Source organism: Pelobates fuscus, chromosome 5 (genome assembly GCF_036172605.1).
Source record: "Pelobates fuscus isolate aPelFus1 chromosome 5, aPelFus1.pri, whole genome shotgun sequence".
NCBI lineage: Eukaryota > Metazoa > Chordata > Amphibia > Anura > Pelobatidae > Pelobates > Pelobates fuscus.
In genome coordinates this window covers 64,767,038-64,790,178 of record NC_086321.1, presented here as the reverse complement: position 1 = coordinate 64,790,178, position 23,141 = coordinate 64,767,038, and the positions used below count along the sequence as shown (strand labels likewise).

Genomic DNA, 23,141 nt, shown 5'->3' with positions numbered 1-23,141 from the left:
CTCCAACATATGCTGCAGTGCAGTACAATGGGTAAAACAAAGTAACTGGGGGGAAATGTGAAAGGTTTGTGATGAAAAAAAAAAAAAAAAAAGAGTTGAGAGGGCCCTGCTCGAATGTATTCCAGTCTAAAGGAACAGATGTATTATTGCAGAGATATAAGTGCTATGTATCTCATGCATATAAGTGCAATGTATCTATTTATAAAGAAAGGTATGATGTATATACAAATGACATGCCATATAGTAGTATGAAAGGAAGTGTAACAGGGATGATGGTAATGGAACCCAAAGAGAGCTAATAGATTGACAAGAAAATGGAAGGGATCGCATAATAGAACATTGTGGTACTTCATCAGGGAGGCAGTAAGATTGGGTTGAACAAGAGACAGAACGAAGAGACAATGAAAGAGTGATGCGACAGGTAAGATAAGAACCAATAAAAGCATCTTAGAGACTAAATTAAGAAGAGTATGGAAAATGAGAGTATGGTCTACCATTTGTAAGAGGAATTCATATAAAGTAACGCTCATCGGATTTAGCAGCAATTAAATCATGTCAGTGGAGGCCCAAGCACAGGGACCAGACTGAAGTGGATCGACTATAAAACTGAAATAAAGTTATCGAGTCAATAGACCAGGCATAAATATGCTATTTTTGAAGCATGGGGGCTACTGAAGATCTTTTCCCTTCAGAATGGAAGCAAATGATGCACATTTGAAAGGAATGGGATATGTGACAGAGGAAATTGAGTAATAGAATATTTTAGATGGAACTAGAGTAAATGACATTCAGGGCCAGTGCTACCATATGACGGCACAAGCCGTCTCGGTGTGTCAGTGTAGGTCTGTGTGTGTGTCTATCTGTGTGTCTGTATCTATATTCATCAGTGTGTATCTGTATGTGTATCAGTTTCTATATATGTATGTGTATCTGCATGCATGTGTGTCAGTGTGTGTTTTTGTGTGTATGTGTATCACAGTGTGTGCAGCAGTGTATGTGGATATGTGCATACATCTCAGCAGTCAAACACCAACACTACACACACCCTGCAATCAAATGTCAACACTACATGCAAACACACCCCTGCATTCAAATATCAACACTACATACAAACACACCTATATATTAAACACCAACATGATACATAAACACACCCCTGCATTCAAAAACCAACACAACACATAAATGCATGCTTCCTTTCAAACACCAGTACTACATACAAACACGACCCTATATTCACACAAACATACTTCATACAAATACATGCTTGCATTCAAACACACAAACACTGCTCGGTGCTAAATAAAACCCTGCAAGCATGGGAATTTGGTATAGTCCCAGCTGCCAAAGCATTATTGGAGTTGCATAACAGATGGGGATCTACCTTTTAGCTACCCTGGTGATGATGGGGGGAGAGGGGGCAAAATAATTCCTGCACCAGGGTCCTCACTACTTTAGTTTTGCCATTGGCACCCAGTGATGGGGCTGTAGGGCTGGGCTGCTGAATTGGATCCACAGATCAGAGCCAGACAGCATGCTTCGCAGGGACCTGATTACATGGGCCTGAGATGTAAATATTTGCTTATAGCTGCATGTATGACTGCATGTGTCTGTATGACTGTCTATGCATGTCTGTGTCTGTATATCTCTGCATGACTATCTGCGTATGACTATATGTATGTCTCTGTATGACAGTCTGTCTCTCTGTGTTTGTTTGTATGACAGTGTACCTGTATGTGTAGATTGTATGACTTTTTGCCTGTATGTCTGTGTGTTCGAATGTGTTCGAATGTGTGTCTTTTATAACTGCATGTCTTTTTATCTTTGTGACTATGTGCCTGAATAACTATGCCTGTGTGCCTGTATGATTGTGTGTCTATATGGTTGTGTCTTTGTGAATTTATGTATTTTTGCTGGGGGAAAAGCAAGAGACAGAAAGGAGCTAAGGAGAAGGAAGAAATACAGAAAGGGGCTGGTGGGTACGTAAGAAATACACAAGAGGGGTTGTAAGAGACACACTAAGGGTTTGTGTAAGACACAAATGGGCAAGACATTCAAGAGAGGGGATATGAAATGCTAAGAGACTGGAGGAAAGATGTCACAGATCCAGAAGAAAGAAATGTAGGTTGCAATATGTGAAGTTGGTTTAATAAATACTTAATATGAACCTAAAACAAAAAAATAATATGCAATGCTCTGTTCTACTGTCCATGGGAAAATGGTGAAATTAGTCTAAAGGCTCAAAATTAAATTGGATTTTTTTTGTCCTTTCCAATTGTTTCTGTTTGATGCATTGCCTTTTGAAGTATTTAAAGTCCCAGTCTCCTGCAGCACAGCAGGATGCCTAACACATTTGTGACTTGGTTTCCAAATGTTTGGAGTTTTTGGAAGTCTAGGTCAGAACACATTATAAAATCAGTTAGGGCAATAAACACACCGAATGAGCAGACTATAGGCATGCGATGTAAATAATCCTGTGGATAAAAGAAACTACATGAATATACTTTGTGTGTGTGTCTTTGTGTAATTATTTTGCCTGTGATTGTGCTCTATTGACAACTGAAATCTAATAACGTTTCTTTGACTTGCAGTACAAAAGGCACTAGCTGACCCTTCGTTTCCCATTTAACAAAAGTATACCAAGCATTGCATCAGGCATATAATTAAATCAATACAAAGTAGCACGTTTCTCTTGTAGAGAATCAGATGCCGAGTGTCTCATGTTATTGCTTACCCAAGTGGTAGTTTTGGTATTATGGTCAATAAAGAATGGTCTGCCATTTGGTGCAATTCTCATCTCCCAGCCTGGCGGTAGGAAGCTCTGTGCTCCTTTGTGTTGTGGTTTTGGAGAATTGTAAGGAGATGGCTGCGGTGACTGTGGATTGGACAGAGTGTCTTTCACTGCTCTGCGTGCTGGGAAATCTTTTGCACCCTGCGCAGTTAAACACAATGCAGACGTAACAGATATTAATATCAATTAGTAATGTAAGCCATCTACATGCAAAACAAAATAACAATGAACAAAATAAGCACATCAATTAAAAAAATATATAACATTGCTAGTTAGGGTTGTGCAAACCACGTGTTACACATGCCAATGCATATGGACAATTCCAGCTTCTACCACCTGTTAATGTAGTTATTAAATATTAACCAATATAGTCATTTGAAATGAAAAACAGAAATACTCTACCATGAGGACAAAGCTATAGCATTCAGCTGTTCCATACAGTGGTTAGTAGAACACCCATTTGGATCATTGTGCCATTACACTGCTAAGCAGGAATGTGCATGTTAACAAAGAAACTCAAAGTTTAATAAGCCAGTATCTTTCTAGAGGAAGCAGGAGACTTGGTCTTGCCGAGCCAGTAAAATGCTGTTAAAACAATAGAATCCACGTTTATTGAATCAAAAACACAATGTAGCAACATTTGGACCCTACTTAGGATCATTATCAAGCCATAGGGTAAAAACATTGCTGTACTGTAGTTTGACCCAATGAATATGGAATGAAGATGGTTCTGTTGAGATATGGTTGGCCATTTTGTTCTTTGATGGAAACAAAGAATGTTGACAGACAAAATAGTATAAAACTGCACAAAATCGTACCCCTAATTACACTTTGTTGGTTCCTGGTAACAAATTACAAGTCAATAACTAAAGGAATGCTCATTTTTAAAAATGAAAAACAATTCAGCAATAGTGCTTCCATTTTTAAACATAATAATACAGCTTTGAGACTTGGTCTTGCAGGAGACTTGGTCTTGCCGAGCCAGTAAAATGCTGTTAAAACAATAGAATCCACGTTTATTGAATCAAAAACACAATGTAGCAACATTTGGACCCTACTTAGGATCATTATCAAGCCATAGGGTAAAAACATTGCTGTACTGTAGTTTGACCCAATGAATATGGAATGAAGATGGTTCTGTTGAGATATGGTTGGCCATTTTGTTCTTTGATGGAAACAAAGAATGTTGACAGACAAAATAGTATAAAACTGCACAAAATCGTACCCCTAATTACACTTTGTTGGTTCCTGGTAACAAATTACAAGTCAATAACTAAAGGAATGCTCATTTTTAAAAATGAAAAACAATTCAGCAATAGTGCTTCCATTTTTAAACATAATAATACAGCTTTGAACACTTTGTGTAGCAGTTTTGAAGATATAGAGCTTCCATTTTTGATGTTCCTGCAAAACATACACCATTTACACCAAAACACAGAGGTAGTAGTTGTCCACATGACAGCAATACTATTCTATAGCCAACAGAACTGGCAAAACGGCAAACTCACAGTGTGAAATGGGAGCTCTCCATTAGTAATTCTTATTATTTATAAAGTACCAACGGATTAAACAATGGATTCCACTTATGAGTAAATCAGTGGTCTCACAGCTGGCAAAAACACTATACAAATACATGTTTCAACTTTTTCAAACAGTATGTAATCAAATTAAATTTTAAATTAGAGTTTGTGATTTTCATTAGTTAAACCAGAAAAAAAAGGACATTCCATGTTCATATAAACTTTAAAATATAATGGATGTCAAAAAAAATAAAAATGAGTAAATCACCCAATTTGTAAGATACACAGCAAGTGCATTACAACCTCTATGCATAAAGACAAATATTTGAAAAAATACAATTAAATGAATAAATAAAAATGAGTTAGAAGAAGAAAATATTCAGATAAAAGTTACAGTACACATAAGTAAAACAAAACAAAAACAACAAACAAAACACCAAAACGCAAATATAACACCAAGTGGAAAGAAAAAAAGAAAACAAGTTTCCATATTAAAAAGCAAGAGAAAGAAATGGAAAAGATGGCTGCAAGTTCAGGAACCACTGCCAAAGTTAGATGACTTGTGAGATTGAGGCGGCTTTAGAAGCAGAAGAAAGATCCTTGTTAGATGAGGTATGTTCTCACCTCTAGTGGTGCAGATAAAGTGACAGTGGGGGAACTGAGACTACGCGGTCGCCTGATTTGAGGCTCAGCCAGATGATTGCTACTGTTTGAAGTGGATCCCACTGCACCATCTTCCGCATGCTAGTTTAGAGGCAAAAACAAGTTAGCATCCTGACGCTAAGAATGGGTAAAGACAACATACAGGTTAGGTCACTGCTTCTCAAATCTGAAGGGCCACCAACAGTGTAGGATTTAGAGAGCACCCACTAATGCTCAGTGAGAACATCAATACAACCTGTTGACGGTCCTTGAGAATAGGCTTAGAGAAGAATGAAGCTATAAGTACACAGGAGACAGCGAACTCAGTATTTACATATATTTGATTGTAGCCAGTATGTGTGATACTTTCTACAATGTTCTAGTGTCATCATTAGTGATACTTCTATAGATGTAATGGGAGGAGAAAGAAGTTAATAGTGAATATGGGATCAGATTAACATATGGGTAGTTTTAAAAATCTACGATACTGTCTTCTTATATCACCACCTTCCATTTGTAATACATATGTGCCTACTGCTGGAATTCTTAAATATTCAGCTTTCCCTACCTATTTTGTAAACTATTGCATTCTGAACAAAGTACCTCCTAATCATAATGTCAAATAGCTCTCTTACTACTTTACTGCTGTTTTTGTTTCACCATAATCTGGTATTTTTTTGTCATTAATTTCAGAGCAAGGCCTGCTTATTTCTGACATTTTAGATCTAATCTTGTTAAACAATGACCAGTAGGGAAAGCCTTCTATGGCCTTTCTGTGCACAGTATGCAACAACATTCTAGAATTAAAAAACTATTTGTTTTATAGCAAGGACGGCTCTGCATATTGTATTTCAAAACTGTAATTCATAAAATACTCAGCAGCACTGAACGAAAGAGGGCACGATTCGTTTTACTGAAAAACGCGCTAAAGGCTAGACTAAAAAAAAAAGGCTTCCATTGAATGGCACAGCAGTTCGCTTGGCCTCAAAACTTGATCTTCATACCTGCACAATAGGCCTGGTCCATGTTGTGGTGCGATTGTTATGATTGACATAATATGTACGTCCTTTGGCGTCTTTTCTTTCTTCCCAGCCAGACGGTAAACCGGGGGTAGTGTGTACATAGGCCACAGATGGCTGTTTGTATGGAAAAACTATTATCATACTGTGAAGGGAACATTACTTTGAATAACACAACAGAGTGCAAAACTATAAAATATATATTCCTAACACACGGCTGTCAGCGGACTAGCATCAAAGGTTTCTGGAAAATGGATCAGGCTTCTAAAGCAGGACTCACCATTTTCGAGCCCTGCAAGAGATATTTGCTTAATATAAAAAGAACCCTAGGACACGAGATCATAGCAGGTTTTACTCCCAGATCAAATAATAAGCCAAACTACAAAAACCTGTAAAAAAGTACTCTAATAGAGATGTTTCCAAATGGATCGTAAATGATCAGTAATTATCAGGATATGCATTAATATGGGGATTAATAGCTAAAGATGACAAGAATGACTGCCTTACCGATACTAGACTAACATTTTTAAACTATGGCATGATTTAGAATACATTTTCAAATGAGTGCTCTGCAGTAATACTGTTTTTGTGCTTTATAAAAAGGTTTCCATTTAATTTTTTTTTATGTCACATTCAGATGTCACAGAGTATGTTGTGCTAAATGAACATGAGAATTGTGTGTTTAATTCAAAATACAGTGTACTATAGTGAATTCAAAACTGAACAAAATAAATTACAGGAGAATGTTGTGCATAATAACCACTACAGCAGTATATGGTAGTTATGGTATACGTATAGTGTTCATTTAAGCTATATGAATGGAGGTCTTACTATAGGTGGTGTTTTGTGTGTGGTTTGTTTTTTTTTTGTTTGTTTTTTAAATCAGCATTTTTTTGTCTAAACTTTGCAATTTAAATTACTTTTTTTGTCTACATTTTTTGAATTTGAAATTTTAATTGTAGTGTTAAAGCCCATACCACTATCAGCAGGCAGCTCTTTATTTATTTTTTCTAATTTTGCAAATTAGAGTTTTGTTCATTCGTCTGTGCTCCATCTATGTTCTTTGGATGAGTGTTATTCACACATAATAGTCATTGTGACAAATGCATTTTTTAAGCTTGGCTAAAACAGGCACAAAATTGATTTGTGAATTATATGTTTGCAAGTTTTGGAGCTTATTCACTTAATCATGACTGAACCTCAGGGATGATAATTGTCAGGTACAAAGTAAAAGTACACCACGCATGGCTGCTTCAAGAATACTAATTTACAGCACACTGTCACAGTGTTTTGAAATCCGCATTTAAGACCTAAAATTCAGAGGATTTAGTAAATAAAAGTTTAATTTGCTGACGTATGCACAATCTTCCTGGCATACAAAGGGAGTTAATATATTAATATTAGTGTGGGTTTATGTTTTTTTAAGAAGAGGTTTGTGTGTGTGTGTGTGTGTGTGTGTGTGTGTCTGTTTAATCTAGCACTGACCCATAAAGGTATCAACTGGTAGTACTTTTAAATAAAAGGTAATTTTTGGTCCAGCAACCAAATTATGGAATTAAAGAAAAAAACAAAACACAACACCTGTTATTGTCAGCTATAAAACTACTGTGCATTAAATTACTGTACTTTCATGTAAGATTAAAATTGTCACTAAAGTTTATATGAAAAATAAGGATGCATTATGAAACAATAAAAGCTTTCATTTTTGCATTTTGCTTAAACATGCTCTCTCAAGCAGTGGCTTGGGGCATATTAGTGTGCTTTGGCTGAACGTCATACCTCCCAACATTTCAAGCAGACAAAAGGGACACTTTAATTTTGGTGGTTTAAATGGGGGTGTGGCCAGAGGTGAGGCTGTTCTAAAGAAAAAAAAAAGTTAAATAAATTGGGTGACTTACTATTAACAATGTATACAACTAAAATGTAATATAGAACAAGAACAATGTATCTTATTTACACAGAATGATTTCTTGTAATGTAAAGACTCATTACTGTGAGTATTATTGCTGTGGAGCTCTTTTACACACCAACAATATGGATCTCATGGAAAAGAGGGACATTCTGTAGAAAATAGGGACACAGAGATTTGGGCCCAATATAGAGACTTTCCCTCCTAAACAGGGACAGTTGGGAGGTATGTTTGAAAGTGTGCCATAAACACATTAAAATTCAGAGCTGAAATTCAGCTAAATTATAAATCAATAATCAGTAGGCTGGGAAACACTAATCTGCAGTAACATAACCACCACAGCTCAATATAGTAGTTATGATGCCAACATTCGGGTCCCCAGATTTTCCCAAACATCTGAGCTCTCCACAGCACTCCTCCTTCCCAACCTCATTAATTATGCTGAATTTCCCCTTCCTCATTATTAACGTCAAATTATTCCCACCTGGAAAGCGGTGGTTGGCTGAGCGTGCTAGTAAGTTTGAAACCTCATAAGCCTACACTGAGCTACAGGGGTTGTACGGTTTACAGTATCGCTTTATAGGTAATGTAGACAGCCTTGATAAAACTATAGTATCAACGTGGTCAGTAAGCAAGGAGTATAGGCTTGCTTGGACAAATCCGTATAAATAAATGTGTTCAGTAATAATCTTGCACGCAAAATGCAAGTCTGCTGCAAATTGTAATGTCATTCAGACAAAACGGGCAATGACAGCTGGAGGAAAAGAAAACATGACAACCAATCGAAATACAGCTCGTATCAAACTTATGGTCAATTACTAGATACAGCTTCCTGGGTTTAAACAGTTGGAACTTGTTTAACCCGCCTATGAAGAATTACTTCAGTCATGAAATAAAGCAATACATAACACAGATTAAGAACAGCGGACACATTACAATACAGTTCTACATTTTATGAGGCTACTTAAAATCACCTGTCTCCGCAAACCAATATGGGGATTCAGTTAAAGCACATGGCCATGCAGTTTAAAGCCCAATTACTTCACAGTACCCCAATATCTGTGGGTCCTAGACTAATTCCATTCGTGGGAGACCAAATAAGTTAGTGCTAATTTGTGAATATTTATAATGCAAAATTTATGTGATATTGGGTACTGCAAAGTAATGGTGGGCTTAACACAATATGGCCAAGTCGTGGAACTGAATCTCCATGTCTGTTTGCTGAGATGAGTGATTTTAAGCAGCACTATAAAATGTAAGACTGTATTTTTATGTGTGCGCTGTCCCTTAGTCTGTATTATGAATACATTTTGGTCTCTACGGCAGCATCATTCCTGTGAAATGCATGTCCTGTGTGTGTCCCCAATTCCCTTTTTTGTCTTTACTATGAAAAAAAAGCTATGTCTTTCCACAGAGGTGTTAAAACACATTGTCTTCTTAGCGAAACCGTGTTTTAGTAACAGATTGACAGCCATATCCTGTACTATAAGTACAAACTGATTTCTGCAGAGGCAGTGCAAGTACACTATCAGCCATCACACCAGTTTGTGCAGCACATTCTGTAATACAAACTGTATGGAGTCAGTTTAAGCTAATGAAACAAGAAGGAGGTTTTTGAAACCTCTACCCCGTCTGAAGATTGCATCAGTAACATTTTAACATGACAGGTGAATAACACTATGCTGTACATGGTGTGCTAAGCTGACAAGGGCAAATTTATTACATGTGAAATCATTTGGAATTGTGACAGGCTGAACTACTGAAACTATAAATTATTAGCACCGAAGAGGGATCAGTTCCCATTTGCTGAGAACAAAAATCTCATGTGTGCCGTATAAATATCTCTCTGTACAACAGGTTGAAAACTTTGTGAGGGACCTTTACCTCTCTCCATTATATTTATATTAAAAAAATAAAAACGTAAATTTAAAATTTGATAAACTATTTGCTCACAAACTGCAAAATAAAAACAGTAAATAAAAAACTAACATTGTTGCGAGCATAAAACAGATCTTTTTTTCCCCCCTTAACTTTTATGTGTTTTGTGTTGATTATTGCGGTCTATTTTTCAAGAACAACAATTTCATTATGCAGAAGACTTTTTGTCGATTTTCCTGTAGAAGATCCAACCCTGAACTTTGTTTGGTTTCCACAAAGTGAGAAGACTCCCAGCATCAAGGTAGGATTTGACATGCTTCACCATACCTACTATTGGGGCCATTCATATTAAATATGCACGTAAGACTTAATTAAAAAGAAGACAGACCAGGATGAAAAGAATATCATACGTAAAACACTGCAGTCATTAGACAGCTGGACACCTACTGTCCACAATGCAAAACAGTTACTCTCAATGCAAGTGATGTCTTGATCATCTGCGAAAAGTTGTGTGAAAAAAATGTTCAAGGAGACTACTCATGTTCCAGCACTAAATAGAACTTTATGCTAGTTAAGTTCTAGTGGACCTCTAGCCAGTTGTAATATTACCGTTGAATCTTCGCCACCTGTGACAGTAGATGAGCGAGCTCTTCTAGTTGGGCTGCTTGGCTGTTGAATGATAATTGGACCATTAAAAATGAAAAACTCTAATTTGTGATAGGGTTGAATCAAGTCAGGTTTACCATAGAGGTTATGATTAGTTCCGAAAAAAAAAAGAGAAGACTAAAGAATAATTGATCATTAAATCAAAGATGTATTTCTTCCGTCAATTGATTAGCTTATTGGATGTTAATTTCTAAGTATAACATTTGTGTGTAAAGTACAATGCAAGTCCATAGATATTAATGTATCAAACCATAAACGCAGGTTTCTAACACTACAGCTTAAGGTTTTGAATTAAATGTACTGGAGAGACATTTTAGCAACTATGACGAGAGTTATAGTTGGTACATGACTATAACATGGTTCAGGTCTTCTCCTGATATAAAACCAATGTATTCAAATTTTGTGGCTGAGGAAAAACATTACAAAACACCTGCTAAACATATATTGTATGTACGTTCACATACTTACTGACAGTGAAAAAAAGGGTCAGGACTTTGCCTACCAAGATTCTATATTGTACCACAAGAAGGAACCATGTCCTTTAAGGTTCCATAATAGGTTCTAAAGTGGTGTCCAAAGTGCCCTACTCCATGGCAGCCAAACTCTTAGTTCAGGGAGAGTTTTTGGCAGAGTTTTGCCGAAAGAGCTATTACCATTGAAGGTTGTGAATTAAAAGGTATCAATGATCTTATACTGGTATACACAACATTGAATCATCCTCAATAAATCATTCAGTGATTGGAAAAATAAACACACTACAAATGTTAGATGAAAATCCAAAACCCACCACAATAAGATACTGTTAAACATTCTGTTGACTTTTTCCTGTTTGAAAGCACACTATTGAATAGCAAAGTTCCCATTATGGGCAACATAGCAAAGATGAACATCTGATTTTAAGATGTACACACATTCTCTCTGCTTAAGCAAAGTAAAAACCTCGGTGTCTCCAAAATCAATTTCAACAGGAAAAAGCGCAACTCAGAAGGAAGAAGACAACGTAAAGAATATAAATAGAAACAAGTGATTTACCATTGATAAATGAGCCTGCTCAGCAACGCCATCTGTAACACTGCAAGACCTTAATCTCGAAGAAGGTTCTCTCTGCTGGAATGACATACATTTTTGAAATATTTTAAACTGTTGTAATGGTAACATTTGTCAACATCCAATAATCACACAGAGTGCTATCTTATGCTTCACATGGTTTAAAAAAAAATGAAATAAATAGAAATTAAATAACAATCAAAAAAAGTTCACCACATCCGAGGTACACTATGGCGAAAAGAAACGTTACCTTTCGTCTCTCCCAAGCTGTTTGCTGCAGTGAAGATAAAATTGTGTGCGTCTGGTTAGTATAGCTCTTAGTTTTTTGTTTTTAATGACGCTGTGGCTCAATCAACAGAGCCGCTTGCGTACGTTTGGTCACTGGCTGCCATTATTACATGGCAATAAGAAATAAGTACACTCAACATTTTAGATTTAAAGATTTCCATAAAGCTATTTTAATATTATTTCCTTGCTTATTACACCAATTGGAAGGTCAATCATATATTTTATATACTGCATTATATATTCTCTTGTAAAGAAAATAAGACTTCAGCAGTCGGGAAATTTCACGGTGGGCTGCAGCAAGCTGGGCCTGGGGCAGACACCCCTAATAATTAGGATGATAATGCCATTTAAATATTTCCCCTCGGACTGTGCCAGGTGTAAGGGAGTAAGGAGGGAGGAGCTGGGGGCTGGTGCGGCCGCCATTAGTCTGCCAGCGGCCGGGTATAGACCTGTCAGTCTCCTTGCACAGTGTAAAATCAATTTCAGCTGCATGCCCCGCCCCCACATGGAAGCTTTGTCTCCCACACGTAAGCTCCGCCCCCACTTTAGTTGCTGACCTTGCTGGAAAGCTGCCCACCGGACCACCAGGAAATAATTACAGAAAACTAAACAGCCCCCTACCCACCCCACAGCTCCACCCTAGCCACCTCACAGCCCCCCTACCCACTCCCTGTCCTCCTATCCACCTTCCAGCCCCTTACCTACCTTACAGAACCCCTACCCACCTCACAGCCTCCATACATCCCCCTACCCACTCTTAATCCCCCTACACACCATACAGCCCCACTACCCACCTCACTATTCCCCTACCCACCATACAGCCCCCCACCCACCATACAGCCCACCTACCCTCCATCCAGCCCACCTACCCTCCATCCAGCCCACCTACCCTCCATCCAGCCCACCTACCCTCCATCCAGCCCACCTACCCTCCATCCAGCCCCCCTATCCACCATATTAGAAAAGTATATATATATATATATATATATATATATATATATATATATATATATATATATATATATATATATATATATATATATATATATATATATATAACCACACACACACACACATTTTATTTATATAGTTTATATATTATTCAATCATCTAGGGTGGCAACACATAGCCGTACATATTACATGTGACAATACATGGCGCAGTGACTTATGGGGCTGGCATAGATTTTTTCCAGGGCTGCTTTGTATCCCCAGTCTGGCCCTGTTGACTGTTCTTGAATAACCAACCTAATAATGCATTAGGCATATAAACAGGGTACCTATCTGTACAGGCAACATTTCAGTGCTTTGTAGCAAATTATATAAACATACCAATGTATATATGTCATTGTGTTGCATACATCATAACAAAATGGTAGTTATTTGTGCTTAATTTGATGCAACTCGGCTTACATAGGGCACTATACACAACCACTTTGTAGTTTAAATTTAATTTTAAGTGAGATAAAAATATGGTAAAAGTAAGAGTATATGGGGGCCTGTGACACATTACTTGTTACCCCCAGACATGGAGCTAACTTCACTTTAAATGCTATACAGTGGTAATGATTGCAAGTACAAGATGTGTTGTAAGGAGGTCCCCCAGGTCAATGACACACGTAAATTCAATATAGTGAAGGGGTCAAAGAGGCTGCTGCAGCCAGGTTTAAAAACAGCAAAAGTATATTAAAAGTAATGTGTTATCCCTCTGGCATACACTGAGTTAGGGGAAAGGAACACTGCATTAAAGGGTCCCTGTAGGCACCCAGACCACTTCAGCTAATTGAGGTGGTCTGGGTGCTGTCACCCTTTTGCACTTAGTGCCACAATGTAAAACACTGCAGTACCAGAGAAACTGCAATGTTTACATTTCAGCTCCAAGTCTGCCCTCAGTGGCTGTCTACCAGAAAGCCACTGGGGGAGCTTCCGGAATCCTAACAGACTTTTGGTCCATTATCTGACGCTAGACTTTCTTACGGACCTCCAGCATCAGATTTTCCCCATAGGAAAAGCCTTGAATAATGCTTTCCCATGGAGAGGTCTAATGCGCGTGGCCATTGCCCTGCATGCGTATTAGGTCTCCCCCGCTGGCTGAACATCGGCGCTGGATTAAGGTAAGTGGCTGAAGGGATTTTAAGGGGTGGGGGGTCTATTAAACCTATAGTGCCAGGAAAACAGCTTTGTTTTCCAGGCACTATAGGATCTCTTTAAGTCATTCTTCCAACAGCGTGTTTTCAGCACTGCTCTAAGAGATTTCTAGGCATTGCCCAAGCAGTCAATTAGCTGAATATTTTAAAAAAAAATGTCTAATGAATTATTATGCGCTTAACACAACTACTAAATGCAGATTATTCATGTTATATTTGTGTCTTTGTTGCAAAAATTTTTTACTTACAACAAGTGAACTGAACTGTTCTCCATTAGATTCCGAGTTGATCTGCAACCTTCTATTCAGCTCCTCTGACAGTTCTAGAGCGCTTGCCCGAGAGACTGGAGATGCAGGCGGTGGCAGTGACTGGTTCAGTGTGTCACTACTCAAGCTCATTTCCTCAGAAATGGTCTCCCAGGGCTGACAAAGGGAAACAAAATTCAATAAGAACAAAAGCAGCAAAAATGCTTAACACAGAATATGGCTTTCCTTACTGCATCACTACTTGCAACTTGTTTTACATTAGTTGCAATTACCAGAACAAAATCCACAATCATGATCAGTGTTCTATGTACAACTTCCAAAATGTTTCCAAACCTCCTCCTGATGCCACAGATTTTATTTATTTATTTTACTTTTCTCTCCTTCCATTTTAACCCCATAGTAAGGCCTTACAATTATGTTTTTGGTCATTCTACTTCATCAGGTATTGGGCTCATTATGTAGCTAATTTTATTCTGAAAACTGCTCGGTCTCACCTTTCACGCACATTGCTTTCAAATGTAATGCTTACCCATGTGAGCATGTGTAATGGGAATACCTTGTACCTTTGTAATTACGGTATCTTAAAGAATTTTACATTAAAATATGTATGCTATCAAAACAAAAAGTACATTTAAAAAAAAAAAAAAAGTTGTGTTCAATATTTCCACTATGATTTGCTTTGAATTACTTCACACACTTCACATGTCAATCATTTTGTAAGCTACTGCTGCTCCCACATATCTTACTTACTATCTGCTGATATTTAGCTCTCAAAATTATTTAGAAAATAAAAAAATAAATGAAAACACAGAAAACAAGCAAAAATGTGTAGCTTTTGTTCTGTTCGCACATCCGAAAAACTCTGCTCATGTGTGCTATTAGAGAAAATGTTGGTCTGTAACATATTGAACTAATCCCACAAAGTGAACTAAATCAGTGACTTTCGAGATTCCCTCATCCTTTTATGCAAGAGGCACCTTCCCCATAACACTAGCAGAGCTACAGAAAAGGCTTATAGCACTGCCACGCTAAGCATTGTGGGACCGAGAGCAAAGCACTTTAGGCACAATTTGATGCCCAAATACCTATTTAAACAGAGTAAGTGTCACAATTACATACAGTATCTCACAAAAGTGAGTACATCCGTCACATTTTTGTAAACATTTTATTTTTCATGTCACAACACTGAAGAAACGACACACTGCTACAATGTAAAGTAGTAAGTGTACAGCCTGTATAACAGTGTAAATTTGCTGTCCCCTCAATAACTCAACAAACAGCCATTAATGTCTAAACCGTTGGCAACAAAAGTGAGTACACCCCGAAGTGGAAATGTCGAAATTGGGCTCAAGTGTCAATATTTTGTGTGGCCACCATTATTTTCCAGCACTGTCTTAACCCTCATGGGTATGGTGTTCACTAGAGCTTCACAGGTTGCCACTGGAGTCCTCTTCCATTCCTCAATGACGACATCACGGAGCTGGTGGATGTTCGAGACCTTGCTCTCCTTCACCTTCCGTTTGAGGATGCTCCACAGATGCTCAAAAGAGTTTAGGTTTGCATATGACAGTTCTTGCACTCCACTGCCCACTGAACGAGCTACTGATACGGACATTCTATACAGTGACAGGACCGCGAACTTACTCGCCCACACTTGGGCAGATCACGATAGGGTTCTTACTCTAACTATAGTTCACCCACTTGACTCAGATATACATTGACGTGGGGCTTCGGCTATTCAGACCCACCCCCCCGACCTGTACCCCCTAGGGAGACAGGCTAAGACCGGTTATAAATGTTCAAAGTGCGCAGTTGCGCCCGTTCCGTTCTTTTCACGTACCGGGGCTAGAAATGTGACTGTAACTACACAGAAGTGAGTGGTTTGGCAACCTAGGAAACATGTACCTTGGGTCAAGGGAGAATATGGTTAACAAAGCCTCGATTGCAGGTTCCTAGGGCCTGACCGGCACCCACTGTTGCCGTAGCATGACATCATGAGTAGATCCCTGACCTGCGCATCCCGCCGTATCCATTAAGCCAAAGTTAAGTTTCCCCCTACTACGACGAGGCCAACATACTTAGCTAGGACTCCAGCTCTCACAGCGTAAAGAAGATTCCTAAGCACTCACTTCTACACTTCTGCACATCTACTACCCCCTTCTGTTCATTCTGTAAAAATTGTAACAGCACCATTGTATGGTACTATGTATTGTGTTTTTCTCTCGTTGTGACCTAAATAAAAACACAGAATGTCAAAAAAAAGAGTTTAGGTTTGGAGACATGTTTGGCCAGTCCATCACCTTTACCTTCAGCTTCTTTAGCAAGGCAGTGGTCATCGTGGAGGTGTGTTTGGGTTCGTTATGTTGGAATACTGCCCTGCGGCCCAGTCTCTGAAGAGAGGGGATCATGCTCTGCTTCAGTATGTCACAGTACATTCACTATTATATGCACTTTATATTTTTTTTTCCATATACTCATCTGAGCTGAGACCACTTAAAGGACCCTAAGGGGATGTGGATTTAACGTTGCGCTCCACCTTCATAAGTATTTTTGTTCGTTTATTGGTGTGGGTTTGGGTACTCACAGGTGTGCAGCTGCATTTATATAATTGTGTATTGGGAGTATACATTTGCACGAGGTATATTTAGGACTGCTACTTGAGAGTAATTTTCCCTTATACCCCGTATTTGCCTATAGAGCCACTTAATTAGCGCTTTTTATATTTAAACTATTTTAATGTCACAGTACATGTTGGCATTCACGGTTCCCTCAGTGAACTATAGCTCCCCATTGCCGGCAGGACTCATGCCGTCCCAGACCATGACACTCCCACCACCATGCTTGGCTGTAGGTAAGACACACTTGTCTTTGTACTCCTCACCTGGTTAACGCCACAAACGCTTGACACCATCTGAACCAAATAAGTTTATCTTGGTCTCATCAGACCCCTGGACATGGTTCCAGTAATCCATGTCCTTAGTCTGCTTGTCTTAAGTAAACTGTTCGCGGACTTTCTTGTGCATCATCTTTAGAAGAGGCTTCCTTCTGGGACGACAGCCATGCAGACCAATTTGATGTAGTGTGCGGCATATGGTCCGAGCACTGATAGGCGACCCTCCCCTTAAACTTCTGCAGCAATGCTGGAAGCACTCATACGTCTATTTACCAAAGACAACCTCTGAATATGATGCTGAGCATGTGCACTCAGCTTCTTTGGTCGACCAATGCGAGGCATGTTCTGAGTGGAACCTGTCCTGTATGGTCTTGCCCACCGTGCTGCAGCTCAGTTTCAGGATCTTGGCAATCTTCTTATAGCCTAGGCCATCTTTATGTAGAGCAACAATTTTTTTTTAGATCCTCAAAGAGCTCTTTGCCATGATGTGCCATGTTGAACTTCCAGTAGCCAGTATGAGAGAGTGTGAGAGCGATAACACCAAATTTAACACACCTGTTCCCCATTCACACCTGAGACCTTGTAAAACTAACGAGTCACATGACACCGGGGAGGGAAAATGGCTTATTGGGCCCATTTTGGACATCCCCACTTAGGGGTGTACTTACTTTTGTTGCCAATGGTTTAGACATTAATGGCTGTGTGTTGAGTTATTTTGAGGGGACAGCAAATTTACACTGTTATACAGGCTGTACACGTACTACTTTACATTGTAGCAGAGTGTAATTTCTTCAGTGTTGACACATGAAAAGATATAATAAAATATTTACAAAAAATGTGAAGGGTGTACTCACTTTTGTGAGATACTGCATATACTGTTGACATCATCTTACAATAAAATTAAATCAAAATGTGACCTAGCAGTTTTGCTATTATGAATGCTCTGTTCACATTCATTGTTATTGTGTTCTAATTACTAATACGTCATTTTCACTTGACACAGGGGCACATAAAAATCAATCCATTGCTGAGGTTTTATATCTATCAATCGTGGATGAAGTACAAAATATTGATTTTGAATTCATTGCTTGTATTAAAACATAATTAGTTTAATCTTTAAAGCCAGAACACTGTTTGGGGGATGCTATTAGCCATGGATGCAAGTACTGTACTGTGCTTTTCTCAATCCAAGATCGTGATAAACCACAGGGGATCTGGGATGCAGCAAACTCTTACAACCCCAGTTAAATTAGACCCTTTGTACAGTGAAAATCAATTCCACTCAAAGTAATTAGAAGAGTCACAAAATCCAGGAATAATAAAAATAAGAACCCTAAAAAGCCCAAACTAAAAAAAAACGGATCTTTCATTTTAATTATATTTTATTTTCTGCAAAGATGCTACTGGGATTGAATTACCAGTGAAACAATGTAAAGAGCAGCACTTTTTTCTATCCTTTTCATTTAGGTTAATGGAGAGTTATCATCTGATCGGGCGATGTCACGGCAATACGTGGATTATTAATAGAACCACAGTCACTTTGAGAGATTCATCTTAATTTGCATGTGTAAAAGCATTAGTTGAAATATCTATATCAGCATCTTAATGCATCTACCAGATTTCTAGGGAAGGATAATACATCACTGGATTTAGCCTTCATTGACAGTGAATAGATATATTATACATAAAGACATGCATAATGCAGGCCTTAGAGTTTCAATTCCTGTGCTACTAACTTAAAAGTTATTTGCCAACGCTAGCCTGGAGGGTCCATGACACACTCGCCAATGGTGAATTTCCACTCGCCAATGGCCAGTGAACATTTTGAGCCCTGAGACAGATAAATAGATCGATATTTATGAATTATGTGACATTTGTGGCAAAACCTACATTAACTGAATAACTCACTTCCCATCGCTCCTTTGTCTGACCCCCAGTACTTCTGGGCCCTATATGTTACGGAGCTGTAGGAACCTACCTAGTAAGATTTACAACGTACGTAAACTTAATTTATCTATGGGTTTTTTTCCAACCATTACTGTGGCCGAATATAGCCTGACGTATGCCCTTCTGAAAAGCAAAGATTGACAAAAAAGATGTTTCATACTAATCAATTCTAAAAGCACCATTTTTTTTCTTGATTTCCTGCACAAGTCAGCAATGTATTTAGCGCAATAATTCTCTATATTTTCCATTTTATTAAACCCCCACAACCTCTGTAGGAAGACTGTTCTATGCATCTGAAATACTTTCTCTAAATAAAAATGTCCTAATTTTTCCTCCCTCCAAGTGGATACCCTTTCTACAGAAAATGTAGTCTTCTTATTCTTGGTGCTAATAGCAGCAGGGCCTAAGGTACATTCTGTCTTATGTGAATGGCAAATGCTCTGCACAACAAGAGATTTACTAGCATGAAATAAGAAAAGTGAACAATCAGCTTTTCTTCTTATCTCAAAATATGTCTGCATTCTATCAAGGCAAGCGGTAAGAAATGTTTTGAATGCTGAAGGCATACATATTTAGCAAGCTTATACCCTAGTAGTATCCCAATGCTACAAAGTAACCTTTAACTGATATTGCAAGCTGTAAACAAGAACTTTGCCAGAATCAAAACAATCTTAATGGGTTTCCTCTGTGCCGGATTGGTATTCAACCCACTGAGTATCATAAGCGACAAATGCCAGGTCTTTTAAAAACTCTTTCAAAGTACCAGGGAATGCATAGCAAGAAAAAGCCTACATTGAAACTGAAATGCTCCAGATAAAATTGACATCATTGCACTTGGCCTTTAACATGTGCAGGATATAAAAATATTGTCCAGAAGACAAAATAATTGACATCAACATTGTTTAACATTTGGATCCTTAGAGTAATACCAAAAACATTACAGATGATGCCCTCTTTACTTTCACAATGTTGCCCAGAGTTTACTGCTCCCTCCACTAGGAATATGTCCTGATATCGGGATGTAGGAAAGGAGAAACGTCTTCTCAAACTATGATCTGGGATCGACAACGCCAACATCTCCTGCTTCTGTCAGCTTGACAATATACCTAACCGCCAAATTGAAGGAGTACACCCCAAAGGCAGAATAATCCAATGTTCGAAATGACAGAACTACAAATATCAATACACATCTAGTAAATCGAGTTGTTTGATGTTTTAGGACAACCTTATGTGCATATAGATTATTTCAAAACTCTTACTGCGGTAAAATATGCTACCACCGCTGGAAAACTTTTCAAGGTAACTAGAACTCTTTCCACAACACAGCATTTTTTAAAATCATTCCTCTCTTTTCCATCCTCCGACTTCAACTTGGGCAGACTTCTTTTATCACTTCTCTAACTCTCTGAAGTTTTCTTTCATTAACTTTACACCAAGGTGTATATATTTAGGCTTCAGGCCTTTTGTGACTTTTTATTTTAACTAACTCAGTCTAACACTGTTTGATGCGAGGTTACACAGCTAGTGTTAAAAGAAAAACACTAGTAAACATTTATGGATGTAGTATTGTTATGGTTTCCACTAACCCAGGAATTTTCCTCAACCAGTAAAACTATGCAATATTCACATTTCAACTCATATTATAGTTATGGTAATATTTAGTTAAGCAACTATCTCTAAACGTTTGCTACTACCAACCCACCATCCCATGAACCAGCTCTTCACTTTTCTTTTATAACAATGCTGTGCAACATAATCTGCAGAGACCCTTCAATCAAAACTGAACTGCCATGCTGTATTGTACCGATCTCCCTTTACTTTACTCCATTAAAAAAAAAATAGAAAAAGCCCTCCTCATATACTGCTCCTTAATTATTATGGACAAAAAAAGCCTGCGCATCAAAGGAACATTCCAATCAACATAACAACTACAGCCCACTTTAGTGATTATGGTGCCATGGCTCTTTCTCAGGGTAAGTAGTTAAATGGTTTCAGAACAGAATGACAACTTACGTAGGGTCTGCTGGTCGCCTGCTGGCACCTCAACTGGACCCGGAAGCTCCAGCAAGGAGCGTCTGCTAGCTTTACTGAGCTATATCTGACATGCAGCCAACGTCTCCCTGCACTACCAGGGTTAACTCAGTGTTGACTTCTTAACCTGGGAGGGCTATAGTGGTTATGGTGTATGAAGTGTTTCTTTAATTCTTCCTGCAAAATTCCATCTATCTCAAAATCCATTGCTCTACCTTAATTTCCCTCGGCAATCATTTCTTAACACTTGCTACTACCATCCCACCATCCCACCTACCCGGTCTCTACATTCCTTCCATTATATGTTTCTTCAGTGGTCTCTAATATTAACTATTTAACGACCTCACAAGCTACACAGTATTTGCACATGTCTTCGGATATCAGAACATTAACCTGAAACACCCCCTACAATCTATTGTCTCAAGTACCCATTGTCACTTCTAGATTGTGAGCTTACGATTCATCTTGTAAGCAGTGTGCTGTAATTGCTTAATTATATGCTCAAAAGGTCCCTGTTATTTTCAGTAGAGGAATATGCTGAACTATAATAATAATTCTAATACAAATTAAATGTTACATGGTTATGATGTAATACGCTTTGCAGGAAAGCACAAACAAATATTCTAAAGAAACTCAATTGTGATCTATGTGCATACAAAAGGCCTACAAGGAGAGGAGGAATATTTTGAAAAGGTTGTACGATTTTTTGACCTCGGTTTAAGAATTCAATACTGTTGGAAAAACTTCCCAAATGTATTACCTACAAAAATTCCCATAGATTTCAACGGTGACTACTGTAAATAAATAAACCGGGAAAGTTTTTGTGGCAGTATGAAATCATTTGGAAATCTTATTAAATCAAGGCTTGTGCCCCTTCGTAGTAAGCATGTGCCATTAAATAACAAGCACTGGTTATTAGGAATAAAGGCAAACTCTGCAAGCGAACAACAATAAATCTTGCAGTCTCAGTCGCTTATGAAAACGGTTTTACTTTAAGCACTGAAATACAAATCTACTAACCTCAGGAGCATCTCCACTATCGATGTGTTCTGGTTCTAGATCTTCACTGATGTGTCTCCTTGATCGGAATACTCTATGGGCTTCTTGCTGGATGTGTCTTATGTTGCTATCGGATTCCGCTGTGACATCTCTGTATAATATGTTTAAAGCAAAGAATCAAGAAGTGAAAAAAAAAAACACTCCGCATATAACTATACAATTAGATATTTTGGAAATTTGGTAGATCGGGGATAAACAAGCACCAATCTCGAATGGAAATGCTGCACAATGACCCTTTAAGCCTGGTGATTCTGATTTATTTATTTTTATTTTAAAGAGAAGGTTGGTTAGAAAAAGTCACAGATCATATATGTGGTAAACAGTGTCCATTCAGAAATGCAGGTGAAGCATCACAAAGTGGTGATAAGTAACCCCAAAACAGTAGTGAAAACATTAATTTTACAGACCGTATATGAATGAATGCTTTAAAAGTAACACCCTAGAGGTCCACTAGTCATAGTCGCAGTCACCTATGGAATCTCTAGACCAAGTTCCCAGATGTGAACACCTTATAGTGGTATGGCTAAGACCAGAATCTTCTATGATATACTAATTTAGAATTGTAATAATTACCTACAGTCTACCGAGCAGGAATAACATATAAAATGTATATGTTCCTATTTCATGGATAAATTCCTTGTATTGGCTTCCAATTTTGATATCTTGAGTGCCCAATGCTGATCTAACACTAATCATCATCTACAACTATACGTGCAGTGGGTGACAACTTCTACTCTTAATCAATGTATGCTGTCTCAGTTACATGTGTATAAGCAAAATCATATATATCACAATGTGACACATTCACACAGAATGCCAAGGCTTATAACAGAAGGATATGAAAAGGAATGTGTGTGAAGGATGAGGTTTCATCTTTGTGTTTACTTGCTTTGATTAAATATTTAAGAGTCCTTAAACTACAGGTCAAAATGTGATTTGTTGGAAGCATAAACTATAATCTGCACTCTACAGAGACATTCATCGCAATAAGTCAAATGTAGCCTTTCACCATGGATCATTTCCCAATGGTAAAAACAGA

At 38.1% G+C, this 23,141-nt stretch overlaps 1 protein-coding gene across 11 annotated transcripts in view; it reads right to left on the bottom strand.

Moving 5' to 3' along the window:
* NEDD4L (NEDD4 like E3 ubiquitin protein ligase) overlaps nucleotides 1–23,141 on the bottom strand; it is a 347,833-nt gene that overhangs the window by 34,100 nt on the left and 290,592 nt on the right. For 6 of the 11 annotated variants that reach the window (XM_063453944.1, XM_063453945.1, XM_063453948.1 and 3 more), the window contains 7 exons: nucleotides 22,064–22,193; nucleotides 14,155–14,328; nucleotides 11,458–11,532; nucleotides 10,369–10,428; nucleotides 5,958–6,089; nucleotides 4,936–5,055; nucleotides 2,735–2,932 (listed from right to left, as the gene is read on the bottom strand). In XM_063453944.1, the coding sequence (XP_063310014.1) occupies nucleotides 2,735–2,932; nucleotides 4,936–5,055; nucleotides 5,958–6,089; nucleotides 10,369–10,428; nucleotides 11,458–11,532; nucleotides 14,155–14,328; nucleotides 22,064–22,193 (889 nt within the window). The remainder of the gene's footprint in view (nucleotides 1–2,734; nucleotides 2,933–4,935; nucleotides 5,056–5,957; nucleotides 6,090–10,368; nucleotides 10,429–11,457; nucleotides 11,533–14,154; nucleotides 14,329–22,063; nucleotides 22,194–23,141) is intronic. The other 5 variants (XM_063453946.1, XM_063453940.1, XM_063453941.1 and 2 more) reach the window with 3 other exon arrangements.